Here is a 20,150-nt window from a genome sequence, read left to right as displayed (position 1 = left end):
TTTTATTTTTTTCAAAGGGGGTTTTGCAGTTCTCCTGGCCCGAGGACTCTCTCAGTCCCTCTCCATCCTTACAGTGGATGCCTCAGGTCCACAGACCTCACCTGGCCCAGTCGAGATCTGGACCTGACCATCTCCCACAGCTTCAGGAAAGTCCAGATGGAGTGAAGCAAAGCTGCATGGTAAAAGGAATTAACTGCCACTGCCTGTTGATGAAAGTTTTATATCAGATATTTTATTCTTTATCTCTTTAAGTTCTATTTGGTTCTTTTATACCATCCATTTCTCATATACATTTTCCTTTAAATCTCAGATCATATTTATATTTTAATAGCTGTTTTAAAGTCTTTGTATGCTACTTCTATCATTTCTATTTTTAATCTTTTATTGGTTGTTTTATCTCCTGCTTCTTTGTCTCTCTCATAATTTTTCATTGGATATCAGACTTAGTGAATTTTATGTTGTTGAGTAATGGATTTTTAAAAATATTTCTTTTAAAGAAAGGTTGTAAACTTTGTTCTTAAGAATCGGCTTCACCCATTTGAGACTTGTTTATAAACTGTTTACTACAGCTCTAGGGTAACTTTAACTCTACGACTACTTTAGCTCTTTACTAAGATATGACTCACATATGGGTTCTAATGAATGTTCCATGTAATCAGTAAGGTGATTCTGGCTAGTAGGAACTTGGACAATTCCCAGTTTTGTGTAAGCTCTGGGAATTTTTTTGTGTACAGCTCCCCAGTAGTTGTTCTTTCCTCAGGAGTTATTCTTTGCCCAACATTATGGTGATTCACCATATGCATGCAGCAATTGGTATTCACCCAATGACTCAAGGAAACCTTTATGCAAATTTCTGAAGGTTTTTTCTGCTTAGTTTTCTCTTATCCAGAGCTCTGCCCCACAAATTCTAGCTACTTTGACCTCCCTGAACTCTGATCTCTGTTTCCTCAACCCCACAAGAGAACTGGGCTCTGTTTTGTTTCCCTCCTTTTTACCATGTATAGTTCAGGAATTGCCTCCAAGCAGAAACCTGGGATAATTGTAGCTCTTATCTCATTTGTTTCCTTTCTCTTGAGAATCACAGTCCTGCTCTGCCAGTTGCTCATTGGTTGTCCAATGTCTGACAAAATTTGTTTCATATATTTTGCCCAGTTTTCTAGTTGTTCCCAATAGGAGAGCAAGTCCTATAGCAATTCTTCCTTCATGGGCAGATGTGGAAGGCAAGGAACACTAATCTTAATGCCCGTAAGGAACCAAATGTCCTGGTACAACTAGAGTCATTATTTTAAGAACTGAAAATGCATAGTTTACTTATAGAACTTCTTCAACATACTGATATAACAAGAAACATTTATTGGACACCTGTATCAGGAATTGCACTATTGCTACAAAGGTGAAAAAGGCATATCAGTCCTACCTCTCAAGAAGTCAGGGGCAAGCAGGGAAATTAATTAAGTATAGAAGTAATATATGCATATATTGTATGTTGCTGTCAGGGTAACATAAGAGTTATGCATAGATAAATACATTAATCTAGCATGTTGGGAAATATAAACAAGTTTAAAAGATGATCATAAACGAGGGTTACCCAAACCTAGACCACTTAAAAAAATACATTGATGATGATTTTGCCTTTTCTTCTAACCAGTGTTATTTATTGTCTAAAGAACCCAATGCAGTAATTTTGAGGAGCCGAAGTACATGTAATTGAGAAATGCCTTTAACACATTGCATATAGAGATATTTTCCACTTAGTACTTCTTTTAGTGTGTAATTATAGCAGGAGGAAAAGGATCTGTCATTGGGCAACTCTCATGGGGATGAATGACAGACAATATTATGTGAATGAGACACTTATGTATGGGCAAGAAAGCCTCTGTAATTGCCTTGTATGTAATCTTATGAGAACCAAAGAAGGGAGCTGACAGGAAACCATGGGAAAATGAGAAGGAAAAGCACTAGTCAAGATTAGTCAGCCATCTGCCTTAATCCTATGACAACCATGTTTAAGAGGTTAGTTTTCTGAATTTGGTTACCATGGTAACAAACCTTTAAAATGCCCTTAAAACAATTTACAGAATTATTGTGCATGTTGAGTATAGGCAACACTGAGAGATTGTAAGTATTCAAATCTATTTAAAAATTATTTTTAAAATTTAAATGATCAATCAAGTCCTTTAGGTATGTACTTTAGACAACGATAAACTGTATTTTAGCAAAAAGGTGTAAAATCCTACTCATATAATTAGGTGATGGGTTTATCAGTTCAGTTATTCGAATGTGTGGTTTCAATGAGTGGCTCCTATTTAATTTTAAATAACAGTTCATGAATGTTCTGGACCTGGTTTCAGAAACAAATTATCATATATGCTTTACATTCATTGCTGCACCTCTAGGAATCATTCATGCGTTTAGCCAACTGTACAGATAATTTAAAGGACAATTGCTAAAACTTCATCTTGTGATCATCAAAGGGCAGACTAGAAGATTCTCTGATCAGACGTAGCAGTTTCAACCCAATCCTTTCTTGCTGATATGTTTTCCTAGTTTACATGTGTAGAAAAGGTTCACCTTATGCTATGTACGGTTTTAAAATAGGGCTTGCTTTTAATATTCTAGTGACACCTGAGGCCACCTTTTAATAGATGAAAGCTTATTTTGAATTGTAAATGTTGAGCTTTTTATGTTGACAATTTTAACACCACTGCTCACTTGAGATAATATATGACTTTATCAGAAGTTACTATTAGTTGTTTTCCAATTCTTCAGAAAAAACAAGGTCTGGTCTAAATTGCTGTAGGAATTTTAGGTTCAGTTAAAGGAAGACTTCCTTCATGCTATAAGTGATTATAAAATGATTTCACCTATTGAGAGAATGTGTGAAGTTTCTCACTCTAGAGAAAGAGTATTTTGTTTTGGGTGCTCTTCTGTGTTCTATAAAAGACCAAAAAACTGGCATTATTTCGTTTCTTGTTGGATTAATTTCAGAGAATTGAGAATAATCTAGACATAGAGAGATATTTTAGTTTTTAAATTCTTGATTATTCTTTACCCTCCATTCCACCGACTTTCTACCTTAATCATAAACCAAGTTCCTAGGTTTTTACTATTCTTAATAGATCTCTTATACCATTGGTTCTAGCTCTTACATTTGCAAAGGATTTGACTTTTTGCATATGTAGAGTGATTTATTCCTTAGAGCTGGAATCTGCGTTTGGTTCTAGTTGAATTTCAAAAAGCACTTCTCATATATATTTTTAATTTATTTTTGGCTGCACTGGGTCTTCGTTGCTGCACGCAGGCTTTCTCTAGTTGTGGCGAGCGGGGGCTACTCCTCAATGTGGTGCGCGGGCTTCTCACTGCGGTGGCTTCCCTTGTTGCGGAGCACAGGCTCTAGGCGCGTGGGCTTCAGTAGTTGCAGCGCGTGGGCTCAGTAGTTGCGGCACACAGGCCCTAGGGGTCGTGGGCTTCAGTAGTTGTGGCTCTCGAGCTCTAGAGCGCAGGCTCAGTAGTTGTGGCGCAAGGGCCTAGTTGTTCCGCGGCATGTGGGATCCTCCTGGACCAGGGATTGAAACCATGTCCCCTGCATTGGCAGGCGGATTCTTAACCACTGCGCCACCAGGGAAGTCCCACACTTTTCATATTTTTTGAAACAAAAATTAAAAGCAGAGATTATTTTACCATGATATGAATTTATCAGATCATTGATTTTTCTTTACCCTGAATATAAAGAAAGGATTGAGCTTTAAAAATTATTAGAACATTTCCAGAATAGCCAAATACATAGAGAATATAGACTGGTAGCTTAGGGGATGCGGGGAAAGTGGGCAGTAACTGCCAATGGGTATGGGGGTTTCTTTTGGGGATGATGAAAATGTTCTAAAATTGTGGTAATGTATGCATAAGTCTGTGAATGTCCTAAGATTTATTGAACTGTAAAAAAAAATCAGTGTACTATAAATTAATTCTTATAAAAAATGAAAAAAAATACCCCACGTCAAAAAAAATTTTTTTGAAAACCAAACAACATTGCCCAGTTCAGGGGAGATAGGTGAATGATAAGAGTTAATAGTTTTAAAGAATTATTGCCATAGTAGTAAAATGTTTGAAAAAAATTCCAGGGCGTAGAGTTGATTTACTGTTCAGTCTTAATGTGAGAATCAATTAACTTTAGTAGGCTGTTTTTAATTTTCTTTAAAGACTATGATTCGAAACAGAAAACCTGGGCTTCCCTGGTGGCGCAGTGGTTGAGGGTCCGCCTGCCGATGCAGGGGACACGGGTTCGTGCCCCGGTCCGGGAAGATCCCACATGCCCCAGAGCGGCTGGGCCCGTGAGACATGGCCACTGAGCCTGCACATCCGGAGCCTGTGCTCCACAGCGGGAGAGGCCACAACAGTGAGAGGCCTGCGTACCGCAAAAAAAAACAAAACAAAACAAAACAGAAAACCTGGAATACTACTGTACGTGGCATGACATTTTGTAAAAGATTATATATTATAAAATGTAGCCAAAATAGTGCAAGGAAAAACTTGGAGAGAACAATTCTGCTGGGAGGAAATCTGGCCATTCAAATGAGGATTTCATTGCAAGATCCTCTTTAAGTTCTTCCCTATTTTCCCACAAGTAAAATGCTGTCTCTTATTTTAGGGCAAATCTCCCGTACTTGTACTACTCCTCTTCTTGGTTATTCTACACAATTATAATTACCCATTTTATTAAATTTAGCTATTAACTTAAGAACCAACTTTTAAAAATCTAGGATGTCTCAAAGAGAACATATACTGCACAAAACAGCTGCACAACAATTCCAGGAGACGTGATCACAAGGGCAAAGAACCAACAATACATGGTTGAATGTTATAATGTCCTACTCTCCTACCCAGAGGTAAAAATTAAACTCAGAGTTATATTAACACAAAATGCACTCCGACAGAGTAAGTCCAACAAATGAATGAGAAAATGCTATAAGAAATTGGAACTAAACCCCAAAGGATCTCCCTACCCTTCCTTCATTCTTTATAATAATGAAAACTATCCCTCAATACCTCAATTTACATTGTGCATGGAATTGTTTTTACTGTAACTGTTTACCGAAGAGGAAATTATCTTTATCCTACTGCCGCCTGGAATTCTAAATTAATAAAAGGACTTGTAAATTCCCAGAAATCCCCAAGTGGAATATAATTTACCTGTTATTAGGGACCAAGGGAACAGCATTCACTTTACTCTGGATTTTTAAAATAAGACCTCAGCTAACATCTCATGTCATTTGCTTTTAGATCATAAAATAAAATGGACGGTAGTCTAGCTCACAGGCACTTAGATTGGCTTTGTAAATTATTGGCTGACTCATACTCACTAAAGGCATCCATTTTATGCCAGAGGCTTTATTAGCAGTCCAGGGACACAAAGATCTGGTAAACAAAGGAATCCACAGACACCATGCTGCGTGTTGCAGATCTCTGGGAATCTTCCAACAGTTTTTATCCTTTCCCTAAAAATAATCTGTGCATATCAAAAGGAGCCACTTAACCCCTTGGCAACCCTCAAGCTAAAGGGATAAAAAAAAAAGATTATTGTTGGTTTTACGTGGAGAACTACTAGGAAATTTTACCTAAATTATAAGTGAAACACAGAAAATTGAGCGAAGTAGAGGATGACAGACCCCAAATTGACAAAAAGGAAGTTTGACTTCTTCCACAGTAAAGAAGTTTCCAGAGAGAGGAAATCATGTACTAGAGAGAGCATTTCAATGGCTATGTTTGGTACAAAACTACACACACACACACACACACACACACACACATACTATATACATACACATACTTTATACATACAGTTTATAGTTTATATACAGTATATAGTTTGCCCTATATATATATATATATATACACATATATACATCTCTATATTTTTAAGAGAATAGTTTCATTTTTTCTAAATCTCAACTGTATATTCTTCTAAAGGGGTGGGTTGTAGATAATTCTGAAAAAATAATATAGAAGAATAATTGGGGGAAAGTCTGGAGCTCTTTTCTCGTTTCTCATAGAGAAGATGTTCACAAAATAGATTTACTGACCATCTAACTTTCTGCTGTAAGAATTCATAGTCATAAAAAATTTCTAACCCTGGGGAAAATGGTTTCTACACACAACTTATCCTTTAACTGTATATTCATTTTTAGGCACAATTAGTTGTCCCAATGCCCAATGTTTTCCAGAATGCAGAAAAGAATATTTGTAGAAGAGAAAAACATAGGAGACTGTATATTCAAGGGCAGAGAATTAGTGAAGTTAATTGTCTCTCAAATTAAGGTTTTTAGACCACCTGCATCGGTATCATCTATCAAATGGGTTAAAATGCAGATTCATGAGCCCAATCCACAAATTAATCAGAATTTCTGGGGAAAGGGTTAGGAATCTGCAGTTTTAACACATATCCCACATGATTGTAGTGTACACGAAATTTGAATCACTGCTACATTTCTGTAGCCTTTAGGAACCAAAGCATGCCTCTCACTGTATTTGAAGAAGACTGAGCTATGAATCCAATGTTTGTTAAGGTCTCTTTCTCCTATTAGTCTGGAGCAAGGAGAGGGAGGTTGCAGAGGCAAAGCTGAAAGCAGAGGCAAAATAATATTTTAAAGAGAGAAAAGAATTTACCTTCACATAAAGACTCCAAACCCATATGTAAGAATGTATGGGTTTCATTGTACTAAAAGGGAATATGCAAATCCTACTAAAAAGAATGCTATAGATATTAAGAAATAGAAGTACTATAATTTTAATGTTTTCAAATGGGCATATTAATTTATATTCATGATGGACATTTTAGATTTCAATTCAAACTAAAGTGGGTAAGAAACAAAACCAAAACAAAACAAAACTCTTACGGCCAAGTGTTTTGCATCTCTGGAAAATAAGTCCCTTGTTATTTTTTCCCAGAGTTATTATTATAATGACAATTTGCTTTTGTTTTTTAATTGAAGTATAGATTTAGAATATTGTGTTAGTTTCAGGTGTACAGCTAAGTGATTTAGTTATACATATATATTTTTTCTGATTCTTTATTTTTCATTATAGGGTTATTACAAGATAGTGAATATAGTTCCCTGTGCTATACAGTAAATCCTTGTTTATCTGTTTTATATGTAGTGGTGTGTATCTGTTAATCCCATACTCCTAATTTATCCCTCCCTGCCTTCCCCTTTGGTAACCACAAGTTTGTTTTCTATGTCTGTGAGGCTGTTTCTGTTTTGTATGTAGATTCATTCTTATTATTTTTAGATTCCACATATAAATGATATCATATAATATTTGTCTTTCTCTGTCTCAGTATGATAATCTCTAGGTTCATTCAGACAATTTGCTTTTTTAACAAGAGGTGAGAACGTGTTATTTTTTCCCATAACATTTCACCAAGTTCCTTCTTCTCTTGTAGTTTCCAAACAACACTGGGAAATCACCCATATCCTCAATTCAGTGGAGAGACAGCATACTGATATCTAAATAGCATTACAGGTGTAAGCAATATCATATATCAAATAAGATAAGAGGTACAAATTCATTTCCACAAGGAAAGATTCAAATGGCTAGTCACCCATCTGAATCAGAAATCATTGTTTCCTGTTATTTTTATGGCAACCCAGAATTTCACTTAATTACATAAGGTATTTTATAGCACTAATTTACTCAGTAGGCATTAATCGTCATAATGTCCACCTGTGACACACAATAAACTCCTAAACCAAAACAATAATAATTACCACCCAAACAAAGCAAAACACCACATACACCTCTCCACTACCAAAAAATTCACCATTAACTATTGCCCTCAATGTTCAAGGTTTGATGCTTATTTCAAAACAATTTAAACCACACCACAGCTTTCCTTACACATATATCTAAACAGAGTGAATAACCAGAGACACATTCAAAATGTCACCATACCCCTGTCCTCTCATTACCTGTCCATTTTCCTCACTTAATTTCAACATAAAACCTAGAGTAACAGTTAAGAAAATCAATAAAGCTGCTGAGGAAATTGAGACTTGAAGAATTTTTCACAAAACCAATTATTTCCCAAATAAACTTTATTTTGAAAAGAATACCACAACAGAGTTGTATAAATTTAAATATGACACATCTTAGCAGTATTACTGAGTCAAATTATATACAAGTGAAGTCACAGTTCATGTCTGATTATTCTTACGAATGAAAAGGTGCAGAGATGCAGCTAAACTAAAAAGGCAGGTAACATAAAAACAACCATAACCTATTTATATATTGTCATTTCATACTTGTGTCTAACTATTTAGGGGGGAATTGATCCAAATTCACACAAGATAAAGAAACATGCTATCTGAATAACCAAAATTCTTTTTACTTTACTTGCTCTACCACAGACAGCATCATCAGTAATGTTTATACAAAATAGCACCCCAGGACAAGCTACTTTCTTTCTCCCAATAATACAGACCAAAGCTTTCTGTATTGTGGCTTATAACACCTCCAGGTTGAGGAAAACAGCAGTGACAACTTAAGACTTTTCTAAATATAGGTGATTTCATCAGACAAAGGTGTTATTTATGTTCTTCTCAAGAACTTTATGTTTTAGTGACGAAAATGTCAATATATAGTTGGTGAAAGTAGTCTATATACGATGTAGTAATTGTTCATAAGTATTAAAAAAAACAACAAAAACCTAGAGGTAAACAGGAATGAAAGGACTAAGACACACACCTGGACCCTCTCACCCCTAGGTTTTTTGAGGCAATTCAGTGTTCACCCCAAGATTATTCAATGAAACCAGAGCCATTTCTGGATCATGGGAATTCAAAAGCACCATAAACAGCCAGTTAACTATCTTCAAAGGATAAGGACCCAGAGACAAAAAACAGAGTTGACTGCTAGGAGAGCAAACTGAAGAGGGAATTAGGTCCAATGAATTCAAAGAAAATTTTTACTTTTTCAAAAGTAGAGGGCAGTAGAAACATACTTAACTTGGGGACAGAAATCTGGTTCTATAAGTTAGTTGTTGACCTTGGGCACAACAGTCAGTCTCTCTTAATGACAATTCCCTCATCTATAAAATAGGTACATTAAGATCTATCCTCTTTTTTCCATAGGCTTCAGACTAATGAGAATCAGACAATGATGCACTTGAGATCACTTTGTAAACTTATAAAGGATTCTTCTTAGCAAATGGAGATTTGGGCACTTTTTTAAAGTATTAAGGAAAAATTCCAATTTAAGATAAAATTATAAAATCATCAACTTTTTGATCCAGGATAGACCTGTATTCAGTAGTAGCTGCTGTGGGTCTGCCTCATTTTTTTGATGAGTCAGAAATAGGAAAATTTTTATTGTATTACTCATCTCTCTTATAAGACAATGTTACTATAGTATAATACATTAGTTATAGTCTTTGTTAATTAAAGAACCAGGAAGGGTGATCTTCCAGCCTTAAAAAGTAAACATTGACTCAATACAACTCTTTACCTCCTCTACAATACTTTGACACATTTTATTAGGAAGAAATAAACACATAAATAATTTGTTCTATTAATCACAATAGGTCATTCATCACTAGGAACTTAACCTTATGTAGCTTAAATCCCAGGCAGAATATTTCAATGTAAACATATTTATAAATTATGAACTTTACTCATTGCAGCTTTGCACATCTCCTCAGTAAAGCAGTAACTCTTAAACATAGAGCTCAACAACCATTTTCCCCTTTTCCTCAAGCAGAGACTCAAAGGCACTTACAGACACACTTGTTTCATTACAACATGAAAATAATAAGCCTTGGGCTATTGCAAAAGGCTTTTCAAATATCAGCATCTAACTTGGAGAAAACAGAGGGAAGAAGAAACAGAGGGTGCTGATTTGTGCTATAACCTCATCTTATGTTGGGCGTGCACCCAGTGGCAATATTTTAAAATTACAGGTAAGCAGGTAAAACATAAGGCTTCATATGTAAAAGTGGAAAATGGTCCAGAAGTCTTCTATTCAAAGACAAATCAATTTTTTCTTCCTAATAACCTACCAGAAAGAAATGGGTGCTTAGAAGCCCTAAGGGGTTCTTCTAATAATATTCAGAAAAATATATAAAAATAAAAACCAAAGCATGAACAGAACATAGTTAACAAATAAGACTTTCTTTCAAGATGGTTACCCTCTCTTTTAAGGATGGATGCTATATAAAATGGGCAGCCGTGTGTCTATAATTCATCATGTTTATATGTAAATTCTCTGGCAGATATAAATCCATCTTTGTCTTCATCTTCTTTATCAAAAATATCCTCCACCAAAACATCATGATGACTTTCATTCACCACTGCACCATGCTTTTCAAACTCCTTCTTTAAATACACTTTAACCTACAAAATAATGGGTCACATTAATAATTCTAATTCATAGGACACCCACATCGAGCCAATCAGTATCATAGACTGGACGGATAGTGCATTTAGTTATATATAACAACTACTAAACAACTACCTTAGGATATATTTCTAATGATAGTAAAAGAATTATAAGGAATTTTTCCCCTTAAAAGCTGTTGCTATAGTGCTACAGTAGAGACACAAAATATTGCTCAGAGGCAAAGATATGGCTTATATCATGGGAAAAACACACAGTGAAAGCATATTACATGTTCTTTTTTTTTTTTTTTTAATATTACGTGTTCTTAATCCGAGTCTAAATAAAGCCAAGCATTTGAAAGACTGCTATCTTTCAATCCACCAAATTATCCAGATCTTGTTTTCTAAGAAGGGTCAGAATTCCAGATATTTCTCTTAAAATCAGATTAAATGATGGCCTTTTTAAATTTTAAGTAGGCGGCTGGGAATAGTACCTGCTGTGGACTGGCTGTAATCACGCCACATGACCTTCCGATCTCAGAAATTAAAGCAAAATCCAGCCTGATGAGTATTTAAGACTAAAAGTTTCCATTTTTATACAGATATTTAAATATATAAACAAAATATTGCCCTCAGTTACCTACTAGATCCACCATAATGCAATTCAACCTATATTTTCATTTTGAATCATATCCCTATTATTCCTCTGTTAGATCAGCACTTTCAAATCTTCTCTCCTCCCCCTACCACCAACATGCAAACATATAGTGTGTATTTATTTTTAAGATTAAGGGGATTTAATGCCGTTGTTAAAAAGCGGGGGCGGGGGCTGCTGCCCTGGTGGCGCAGTGGTTGAGAATCCGGCTGCCGATGCAGGGGACACGGGTTCGTGCCCCGGTCTGGGAAGATCCCACATGCTGCAGAGCGGCTGGGCCCGTGAGCCACGGCCACTGAGCCTGCGCGTCCAGAGCCTGTGCTCCGCAGCAGGAGAGGCCACAACAGTGAGAGGCCCACATACCGCAAAAAAAAAAAAAAGGGGCGGGGGGCAGTAATAATGAAACTCTATGGACTAATGTAGAGCACGTCTCCAGGGTATATTGTGTAAATAAAGTGCGATGTCAAACAGTATGTATAGTATGCTACTTCTTGTGTAAGCAAGGGGGAAATAAGAATATATATTCATGCTTGCTAGTATTTGCATAAAGAAACACTGGAAGGGTTTGTTAGAAACTAGTAAAACTGGATATGAAGGGGGAGGTCACATGGTAGAAGAGGATGTGGGTGGGAGAATGACTTCTTAATAAATCTTTTTATATTGAATTTTTTTTTTTTGGGTACGCGGGCCTCTCACTGTTGTGGCCTCTCCCGTTGCGGAGCACAGGCTCCGGACGCGCAGACTCAGTGGCCATGGCTCATGGGCCCAACCGCTGCACGGCATGTGGGATCTTCCCGGACTGGGGCACGAACCTGTGTCCCCTGCATCAGCAGGCGGACTCTCAACCACTGCGCCACCAGGGAAGCCCTGAATTGATTTTTTTGAACCATGTGAATGTTTTTTATTCAAGATTTTTTTAATGAAAGGGAATTCAAATTTATCTTCGATAGAAAAAAGTCCATGACTGATAACACTCTGAGTTGTTATGAATTTAGTAGCTGTGGATCATGACCCTGCTGTTTATAACAACATGTCTTAACACTTAATCATTGGGACTTCCCTGGTGGCGCACTGGATAAGAATTCGCCTGCCAGTGCAGGGGACACGGGTTTGATCCCCAGTCTGGCAAGATCCCACATGCTGCAGAGCAACTAAGCCCGTGCACCACAACTACTGAGCCTGCGCTCTAGAGCTCACGAGCCACAACTACTGAAGCCCCCATGCCTAGAGCCCGTGCTCCACAGCAAGAGAAGCCACTGCAATGAGAAGCCCATGCACTGCAACGAAGAGTAGCCCGCCCCCCTTGCTGCAACTAGAGAAAGCCCGCGCGCAGCAACAAAGACCCAACACAGCCAAAAATAAACAAATAAATAAATTTATATTTTTTAAAAAAGACAGTCATTTCCTAGCCATTAGAATGAAATTGATGAAAGCATAAAAAGGGACTTGATTTCTGATCAGCCAAGCCAGAATGGAGAATATGGGTAGACAAAAAACATAGGGCTAGATATCTACCTCCACTTCTTTCCCCACAGAAGCCAGACTAAGACAGGTATGTGTAGCAACGGCTGCAAACACCTAAATAAATTATAGAGAGAAGTCTTCTTCCTTTCTCCTTACTCAACACCAGGACCCTGTGCGGGCTAGGAAAGGTCTCCTACTGTGGAAAATCCAGACTGGGGTCTCCTAACCTGAGCAAAACTGAGCATGTGATCGGCTTGCTGATGCTAACTGCTAGAAAATCACTATGCAACTCATTTAACAGCCAGTCTAAAGTTTTAAACAGAAACTGTCCACGTGAGATATTTTGCAGGGCATCTATGTTTCTTATATCGTAGCTCCAAAACGGGAATTGTCTTGGCAAAATAGATCTTCAAAAACTCAGGGCGAGAGCAACATACACTGAACCCTAAGCATTAAGGAGAAAAAAAGCAAAAGAATGAAAAGTCTCAATATATTTCTCTCCAAAACAATGATTTCCTATGAAAAAAAGTCAATTTTCAAAGCATCAGTGTTTAAGAAAACTTATAAATAACACTTTACACAAATAAAAATAAATTTTATTTTAAAATATATTTCTTAAAAAGTGAGCTAAAAGAAAGGAAGGGAGGAAGGGAGGAAAAAAGGAAGAGGGGGAGAGAGAGAAGGAAAGAGAGAAAGGAAGAAAGGAAGAAAGAAAAAGGAAAGATCACCTCATCTTTAGAGAGTTTCCAGTCATCATTAAGATCCATTTCTTGGAATGATTCATGGGACCTTGGTCCATTTCGAATCTCTAGGAGATCGATGTTGAATATCAGTGTACTCTCTGGAGGAATTTTACCTGACATGAAGAGAGAGAGGGGTTAAGTTTTATTAAATAGATTCCAAAGTTTTGATGATAGAAAACTTGTGGTACTGAACAAAATACTGTTTTAATTGAATTAAATAAAGAGCCTTTCTAAGATTGTCCCATATATAGAAATTACTTATAGTTTATTCAAACAAAATAAATAAGGAACAATCCAAACTATTAGATCAAAAACAATGTGTTTTTGGCTTTGCAATTAAAAATTGTTTTGCACACACACACAGATATGCCTCATGGTCTGAGTATTAAATTTCAAATATAATTAAGAGGTTACATATTATATGTCAAGAATGACTTAATGGGCTTTAGATAATTCAGAGTTAATTATAGTACAAATGATTTACTAACTTTTGGGTCAAAAAGTCCTGGCCTAGAAATACATATAGTACTGCCATTTCCACCACTGGGAGGCAGTATATAACTGAACGAGCTCTGGTTTCACACTGGGATTGAGGCTCACATCTGCCCCTCTTTAAGCCTCAGTTTTCTCATCTGGAAGCAAATTTAACACATGTTAAGGAAGTTCCATGGGAGGGGAGACATTAAAGCAAATTTCTGAGAAGGGAGATAAAAATTTTTTAAAGTGAAAAGAGCTTTGTTAAAGCCCCAGGGACCTTAAAAAAAAGCCAAACGAAAACAAACAAAAAACTTCTGGGAAACATGGACAATTTTTTTTCAATGTGTTTCTTTATAACTATATTTAACATACAGGTCCGGGTAAACATTACAAATATTTCTCAGTGCCCCACCCCCTCATCCCATTAAAGAGCATCTGTAAGCACCAAAAGAACAAAACTTACACTGTGTGCCGAAGCTTACCGTTCCAGATCTAGACAGAGAAGGGCATGCACTAGAGGTCATCGATAAAACTGGTAGCTTTCCAAAAGGAGGCATGCAAACATGGTACTAAAAAACTACAAAATTAGTGTTTAAATACGTATTAGCAGAATTAGTTTCATGGTATTCTGTTTGAAGGAAATGACTCAGATTCAGATCTCTACTTGTTATAAAATAAAATCAAGTCAAATAGAGTATGGAGAAAGAGAAATGGACTCATACTATATACATAAATATTAAAGGTGAGACAAAGATACAGGAAAGTGAAAGAAATGTTTAAACATCAGAGAAACATTTTCTAGATACTTGACTTCTCTAAAAGGATCATTATTAAAATAAGAATTGAATTTTGTTAGTAAATCCTATTCTATGCATAAGATTTACATAGCAAGATCCATTTAGAATATGTAATACTTCACATATGACACCTATTTTCTTCCCAGTACACTGGGGCTAGGAAATCATAATCCCCACCTTGTAAATGGTTAAGCTTGGACTTCAGGATGCTGTGAAGTCTGTGTTTCTACTACGTCAGAGTGGTTTTCTGTCTAGTTCTGATAACTTCTTAAAATTTTTTTCTTTCTCATTATATAATATGTGCCCATTGTAGGGAATGTGGAAGAGACAGAACCAGAAATAAAAATAACTCCCAGAATCACTGTCCGTTATTAACATTCTTATTTATTTCCTTGTGATTCACTTTGTATGTGTATATATTTTTTCCTAATACTTACTATCATAATATATATATCTTCATTTTCTACCTTTATAACATTATATCACACATATTTTAGATGTAATTTTTAAAATCTTTAAAATGCCATTTAAAAATAACTGGGCCATATTTTATCTAGATACACCCTTTTCATTATACACTTAAGATGGTTCCATTCTTTTTGCTATTAGAAATAACAAGTGATGGACATCCCTGTTTATGAACCTTTCTCCCAATACCAGACTATTCCCTTAGGTAAGATTCTAATAAAGGAATTACAGGATACATGCATGTAAACATCTTCAGGCTTCTTGTAAATAGCCCTTTGGAAAACTGCATGGGTTCCCACCTAAACAACAGGTGTTATTGGCTGCCCTAGAACAGTTGGCACAAAGGCTCCCTGGACCAACTAGCCCACTTGCTTCTGCTTTATTAAACTCATTTCATGTCACTCCATTATTCATTTAAATAAATTATCAAAAACTTTATAAAACAACTTTAAAACAAAGATGAAAATTAACTCCCATAAGAGCTCTGTCGTGGGAGACTTCATTTGTGAGTCACACACAGCCCACATCTAAAACTGCATTTAATGCCTTAATAATCTATATTTCAAATGTTTGACTCATCAAAACAATTACGTTGAGTAGTCTTTCTTTTTGCATTGTGAAAACAAATTGGTAAGTTTCAACTGGGGAGGATAAAAAAGTCTTAGAGATGGATAGTGGTGACGCTGGCACAACAATGTGAATGTACTTAATGCCACTGAACTGTACACTTAAAAATGGTTAAAATGGTAAACATCATGTTATGGAAATAATACCACCATTAAAAAAAAAAACCACCAGGGGCTTCCCTGACGGTCTAGTAGTTAAGACTCTGTGCTTCCACTGCAGAGAGCATGGGTTCGATCCCTGGTTGGGGAACTAAGATCCCACATGTCAGGTGGTGTGGCCCCAAACAAACAAACAAAACCTGCCATATTGGTGAGCAATATTAATAATAGAGTTGAGATTACAGAACGATTTTCCTTATTAGCTCAGTTGACCATTTACCTATTATGGCCTTAATTGGCCATCTCAAATGCTAATCAAGACAATTATATTTTCCTAAGATATCCAAGTCCTCTATTTACTTCTAGAAAAAAATACATAGTAGTTAGTAACTTCTATCCCTAATCCAGAGAAGAATTCTAATGCTGTAGTAAAAATGTAGAATTGTTATTACCTTTTCCTTCTTTGCCATAGCCCAAGGCAGGAGGAATGATGAGCTTTCTCTTCTCTCCTACACACATTCCCTTCAAGCCCTGGTCCCAACCTTTGAGAGCCTCCAGGATGCCCAGGGTAAACCAAATAGGCTGACCATTGTTATGTTTGTGACTACAGTAGAAAGAAAACACATTAGAACTCCTTAGTAACTTTATCATTACTTTTTTATTGCCGTGGTGTAACATTGCCACCCATGACTGATTAATTTTATTAGTTTGGAAATTAATGAAAATAGCACACATGCACATGTCAAACTCTATAGTAATTCACTTCACTTCCCACCTTTCTTGATGCAAATTTCACATAGCTGAAGTTGCTAGAGCTGGCAGAGGGAATAATAATAAAAACTCTCAGCATTTACTGTATACAGGTATTATCCTAAATGCTTTGCTTCTTTTAAGTCTAACAATGATAATATGAGATAAGTACCATTATTACCCCATTGTACAGAGGAGTGTGCCAGTATCTGACCCAACTCCAAAGTTCAAAGTCTTAATCACAAAATGATGCTGTCCCAGGAAGACCACTAGGATGCAGGAAAGGGATAAAATAATGGAAAATGGATGAGTTTGGGAAGGAGAATGAGAAGCTAAGAATTTACTGCCAATGCTCACGGGTCCATGCCCACATGCACAGTGGAGTCAGGAGCGCAGTGTCTTATATCCTGCCTGTAACCTTTCCTGATGTATAGCCTGCTGATGGCTCTGATAGGTGCAAGAGGCTGCTCTTCAACCCTGAATTCCCACTCAGACCCTGGCCTAGTTCTCTCCCCAGGCGTTTATTGTGGGGCTACGCAAGGAAGTCTGGAGAAGTGGCCCCTCAAGGACTGGGGAAGAAGGAAATGGTCAAGATATCCTGGCTTATGAGTTGGAGAGAGGCCAGCCTAAGAAAACCAACCTGCTGAGCTACTGGAGGGGCTTGTGGGCTGAGTAGTGTCTGAGCCCCAGTTAGCTCCCTCTTAGTGCAATAAGGAAAGTGTCCCATTCAAGGATATCTTGTACTTGAGAAACGGAAGTCACTCTACTAGGCTTCACGGGTACCATGGTTACTAAATCTAGGTAAAGGCCATCACTTCTTTTCCTTAATTTCCCCCACGATCAAAGCAGCAAAATGGCAACCATAGAAAATAGGGGAAGGCTAGAAAAGAATAAATAAAGAAGAAAGAATCTACCACGCAGCACTGCCTACAGTTTTGGCACATTTCTTGTCGTGGTAAAGGACTTAGGCTATTTACCACATAGGCTACGGGTCTTGAAATAATGAACATGCTTTATAAACTGATCATTTGATGGTACTTCTTTATAATACTGAGAGTTAGCAGGTCTGGGCCATTTACATGGAGGCTGCATGACAATATTCCCCTCTTCAGGTACTAGAACTTTAGTAGCAAAGTGCTAAATAATGTCAAGCGGTTACCACCAGGGTCCACACAGGCTTTTGGTTCTGAGACCTGAAAGAAAGCAGGCTGGGTCTAAAAAAGATCAGACTAAAAATAAAAAATGTAATTGGAAGTTTCAAATGCAAATCGTAATATTGTTTACTGTCCACTGTGGCACCGGCCTTGTTGATAAAAAAAGATAGGGCTGTTGAGAATTCTATGGCATGCCCTCATCTTGGAACTTTTTGCAAAGGCTAACGGAGTTCAGAGAAGAGTGCCACTGACTTCAAAACCTCATGACAGACCAGATCGGAATGCCCAGTGAAGGTAGTTTATCAGAAAACGAGGTCTAGGAAGGGCCACGAAGCTTCACTGCTTTAGTTCACGACATTCCCCCTACCTGGGATGTCCTCCCGTCCTCATTCTCCACCAAGAAACCTCCACCCATCTTTTAAGGCCCATCTCAATTATGATCTCTGGGAAGTCATTCTCTTTCCCCATCTCTCAGAGCATGATTATGTCCAGAGTCCATTATGCTTTGTGAGCACTTTGAACATTCTGTACTTTACATCATGAGTTGTCTTCCTCCCTGCTGTAGACAGTGTTCTTCTAGAGGAGAAGACCCACTCTTAGTCATCTTTGCATCCCCAGGGCCTGACTCATTAAGGATTTGATTGATGAATAGATGAATGAATGGATGAGGATGGAGAGAAGCCACATTTTAAAATCTCCCTAGTGACAAAGGGCCTAACATAAAGAAATGTTCAGTAAATACTTTTGGAATGGAATTGGAGAATCAATGCCTAATTGGAAATCATTAAACTTGTAAAAGTTTTCCATGTGCAATTTCTTTCTTTATAAAACAGAAATAGTGATAGTGTAACCACCTGAAAATCCTTCACTGTAGGTATTGAATTAATCTTCCATAACCACACCCACACCCATCAATGAAGTCTTTGAATTTCTAGAAAGAAACAAATAATGAAACAAATCGTGGTCCTGTGCCTTGACCAAAGTGGCACCTATCAGAAAGTTAGGTCAATGGACTAGCATTAACATAACCTACAACAAGCATATAAATGATTGTATATTCTGCTCATGAAGTTGCTATGAAAAGTTTAAGTAAATTTCACCTACACCAAAATAAAAATGGAATTGAGTTAGTTTCCCTCAGGAACAAAGTTTGAGAAATGAGAATTCCTTTAAGGCTTTTCTACTTATTACCTAATTATACACCTAGATATTTCTACAGCATTTCAGAAATTCTAGTTCTAATTTTTATAATTAAAAAAATTACTGCTTTATCCTGACCACATGTTTCCGATAAGACCTTCAAAGTCCTTGTTATATAAGATTGGCTTTAAACAATTTCCTTTCTCCAAACTAAGAAATTAGATTTTTCAGTTTTTTTCAAGAGGGATAAAGCTGGTACACGCCACTGTTCCTGCCCAAGAGCTGGCATATGTGGGTGGGTTCTTTACTATTTTACCTGCAGGGTATAATTACTCACGTGGAGTGAAATAAGGAGCCGTCCTTTTCTAAGTAGCCTTCATAGTGGACCAACATCAAATCCCCTCCTTTGGTCTTGCGATGGCAGATAAACGGCTTCTGGAGCACTTCAATCTTCACTTCTGGTTCAGGGATCAGAGCCCCACTCAAAGAAGTGACTAAAAGCGTCAGGACCGCGTTCCACAAGAAAAGCCTCATGTTACCAGGGCGGGAAACAAGTTGCTACAAAAACACAAAAAGGGCCCCCCGACCTCATAGAGTTAAGGATGTAGTTGAAGACTTAAAGACAACAGCCTCTGGCAAGTTCATGACTCCCCCTTCCTAGCAGACGTGGCACATTCACCACCGACAACTTTCCCACGCACTGCGAGCTCTCCGCTAAAGAGTTAAACCCAAACCCGGCCCTTGACTGGCTCTTAGAACACTGCCCCCTGGAAAGCGCGAGCTCCCGTTGGCTTGCGGTGCTGTCCCTCAGGAGCCTCTCAAGCCAATGACTCTACAACAATGTAATTTACCACCCGGCCGAGCAGGGCGGTAGCGCAGAGGCGAACCACCCGGTGAGGTCCTGGAACCCGGAGGATTACAGAATTCCACAACCTCGGACTTTGAGAAAAGGGTGGAACGCGGAGCTAACCGGAAACTTCGACAGATTCACAGCTGTAAAGAACCCGGCCAGGGTGTGAAGTTCAAGGTCTCAGGAAAGACTCGTTTACCCTCACAGTTGGTGAGAGGCCCCCCAATAGTAATTGCTTATTATTTAACTTAGGATATGAACGATAAAGACTTTAACAGTGGTTTAGGTTTCACAAAGTGCTTTCCCGTTCTTCGTGAGCCTCTCTACACTGCCGGTAAGGCAGATTCTTATATCCCATTAAAAGATAAGTATATTTTGGCTAGGAGAGGTTAAGCGTCCTGCTTAAGGTTGTTCAGCCCCAAAAGCAACTGAGCTCCGCCATCAAACCATCTTCTGATTCATTCTACAACGCCGCATAACATTATGGCTGCTAATAATTTTAGAGGACCTTAGTGTAGAGGGTCAGTAATAGCCTCTATCAAGGATAAGGACGTGCA

General features: G+C 37.6%; 2 protein-coding genes across 4 annotated transcripts in view; one reads left to right on the top strand and one right to left on the bottom strand.

Moving 5' to 3' along the window:
* Positions 1-20,150, top strand: part of PLEKHA8 (pleckstrin homology domain containing A8) — a 95,403-nt gene that overhangs the window by 3,021 nt on the left and 72,232 nt on the right. Inside the window, exon 1 of one of the 2 annotated variants that reach the window (XM_060305469.1) lies at positions 21-179. The exons of the other annotated variant lie outside the window; for it this stretch is intronic. The gene's annotated coding sequence lies outside the window, so the exon portion shown is untranslated. Of the gene's footprint in view, positions 1-20; positions 180-20,150 lie in introns of those variants that run through there. 2 annotated transcript variants of the gene reach the window in all.
* Positions 8,086-19,528, bottom strand: FKBP14 (FKBP prolyl isomerase 14). 2 transcript variants are annotated; one of them, XM_030857449.2, is made up of 4 exons: positions 19,081-19,525; positions 16,152-16,303; positions 13,218-13,345; positions 8,086-10,385 (listed from the first exon to the last, which is right to left on the bottom strand). In XM_030857449.2, the coding sequence occupies exons 1-4, from the start codon at positions 19,275-19,277 to the stop codon at positions 10,227-10,229; spliced, it is 636 nt and encodes a 211-aa protein (XP_030713309.1). In that variant the 5' UTR covers positions 19,278-19,525; the 3' UTR covers positions 8,086-10,226. The 2 variants fall into 2 exon arrangements, with proteins under 2 accessions (XP_030713309.1, XP_030713310.1); XM_030857450.2 differs by lacking the exon at positions 8,086-10,385 and adding an exon at positions 11,961-12,934 and having other exon boundaries at positions 19,081-19,528.

The sequence above is a fragment of the Globicephala melas genome, chromosome 9 (genome assembly GCF_963455315.2).
Source record: "Globicephala melas chromosome 9, mGloMel1.2, whole genome shotgun sequence".
NCBI lineage: Eukaryota > Metazoa > Chordata > Mammalia > Artiodactyla > Delphinidae > Globicephala > Globicephala melas.
The sequence above is the reverse complement of the archived record's forward strand: the minus strand, read 5'-3'. Positions and strand labels throughout refer to the sequence as shown.

What these genes read in the sequence shown, in the direction of transcription:
- FKBP14 (XM_030857449.2), bottom strand. Translation starts at nt 19,277, where the DNA reads ATGAGGCTTTTCTTGTGGAACGCGGTCCTGACGCTTTTAGTCACTTCT. An exon ending in GGCTCCTTATTTCACTCCAC is followed by an intron (nt 16,304 to 19,080) that starts GTGAGTAATTAT and finishes TTTCTACTGTAG; the next exon opens with TCACAAACATAACAATGGTC. An exon ending in CTATGGCAAAGAAGGAAAAG is followed by an intron (nt 13,346 to 16,151) that starts GTAATAACAATT and finishes TCTTCATGTCAG; the next exon opens with GTAAAATTCCTCCAGAGAGT.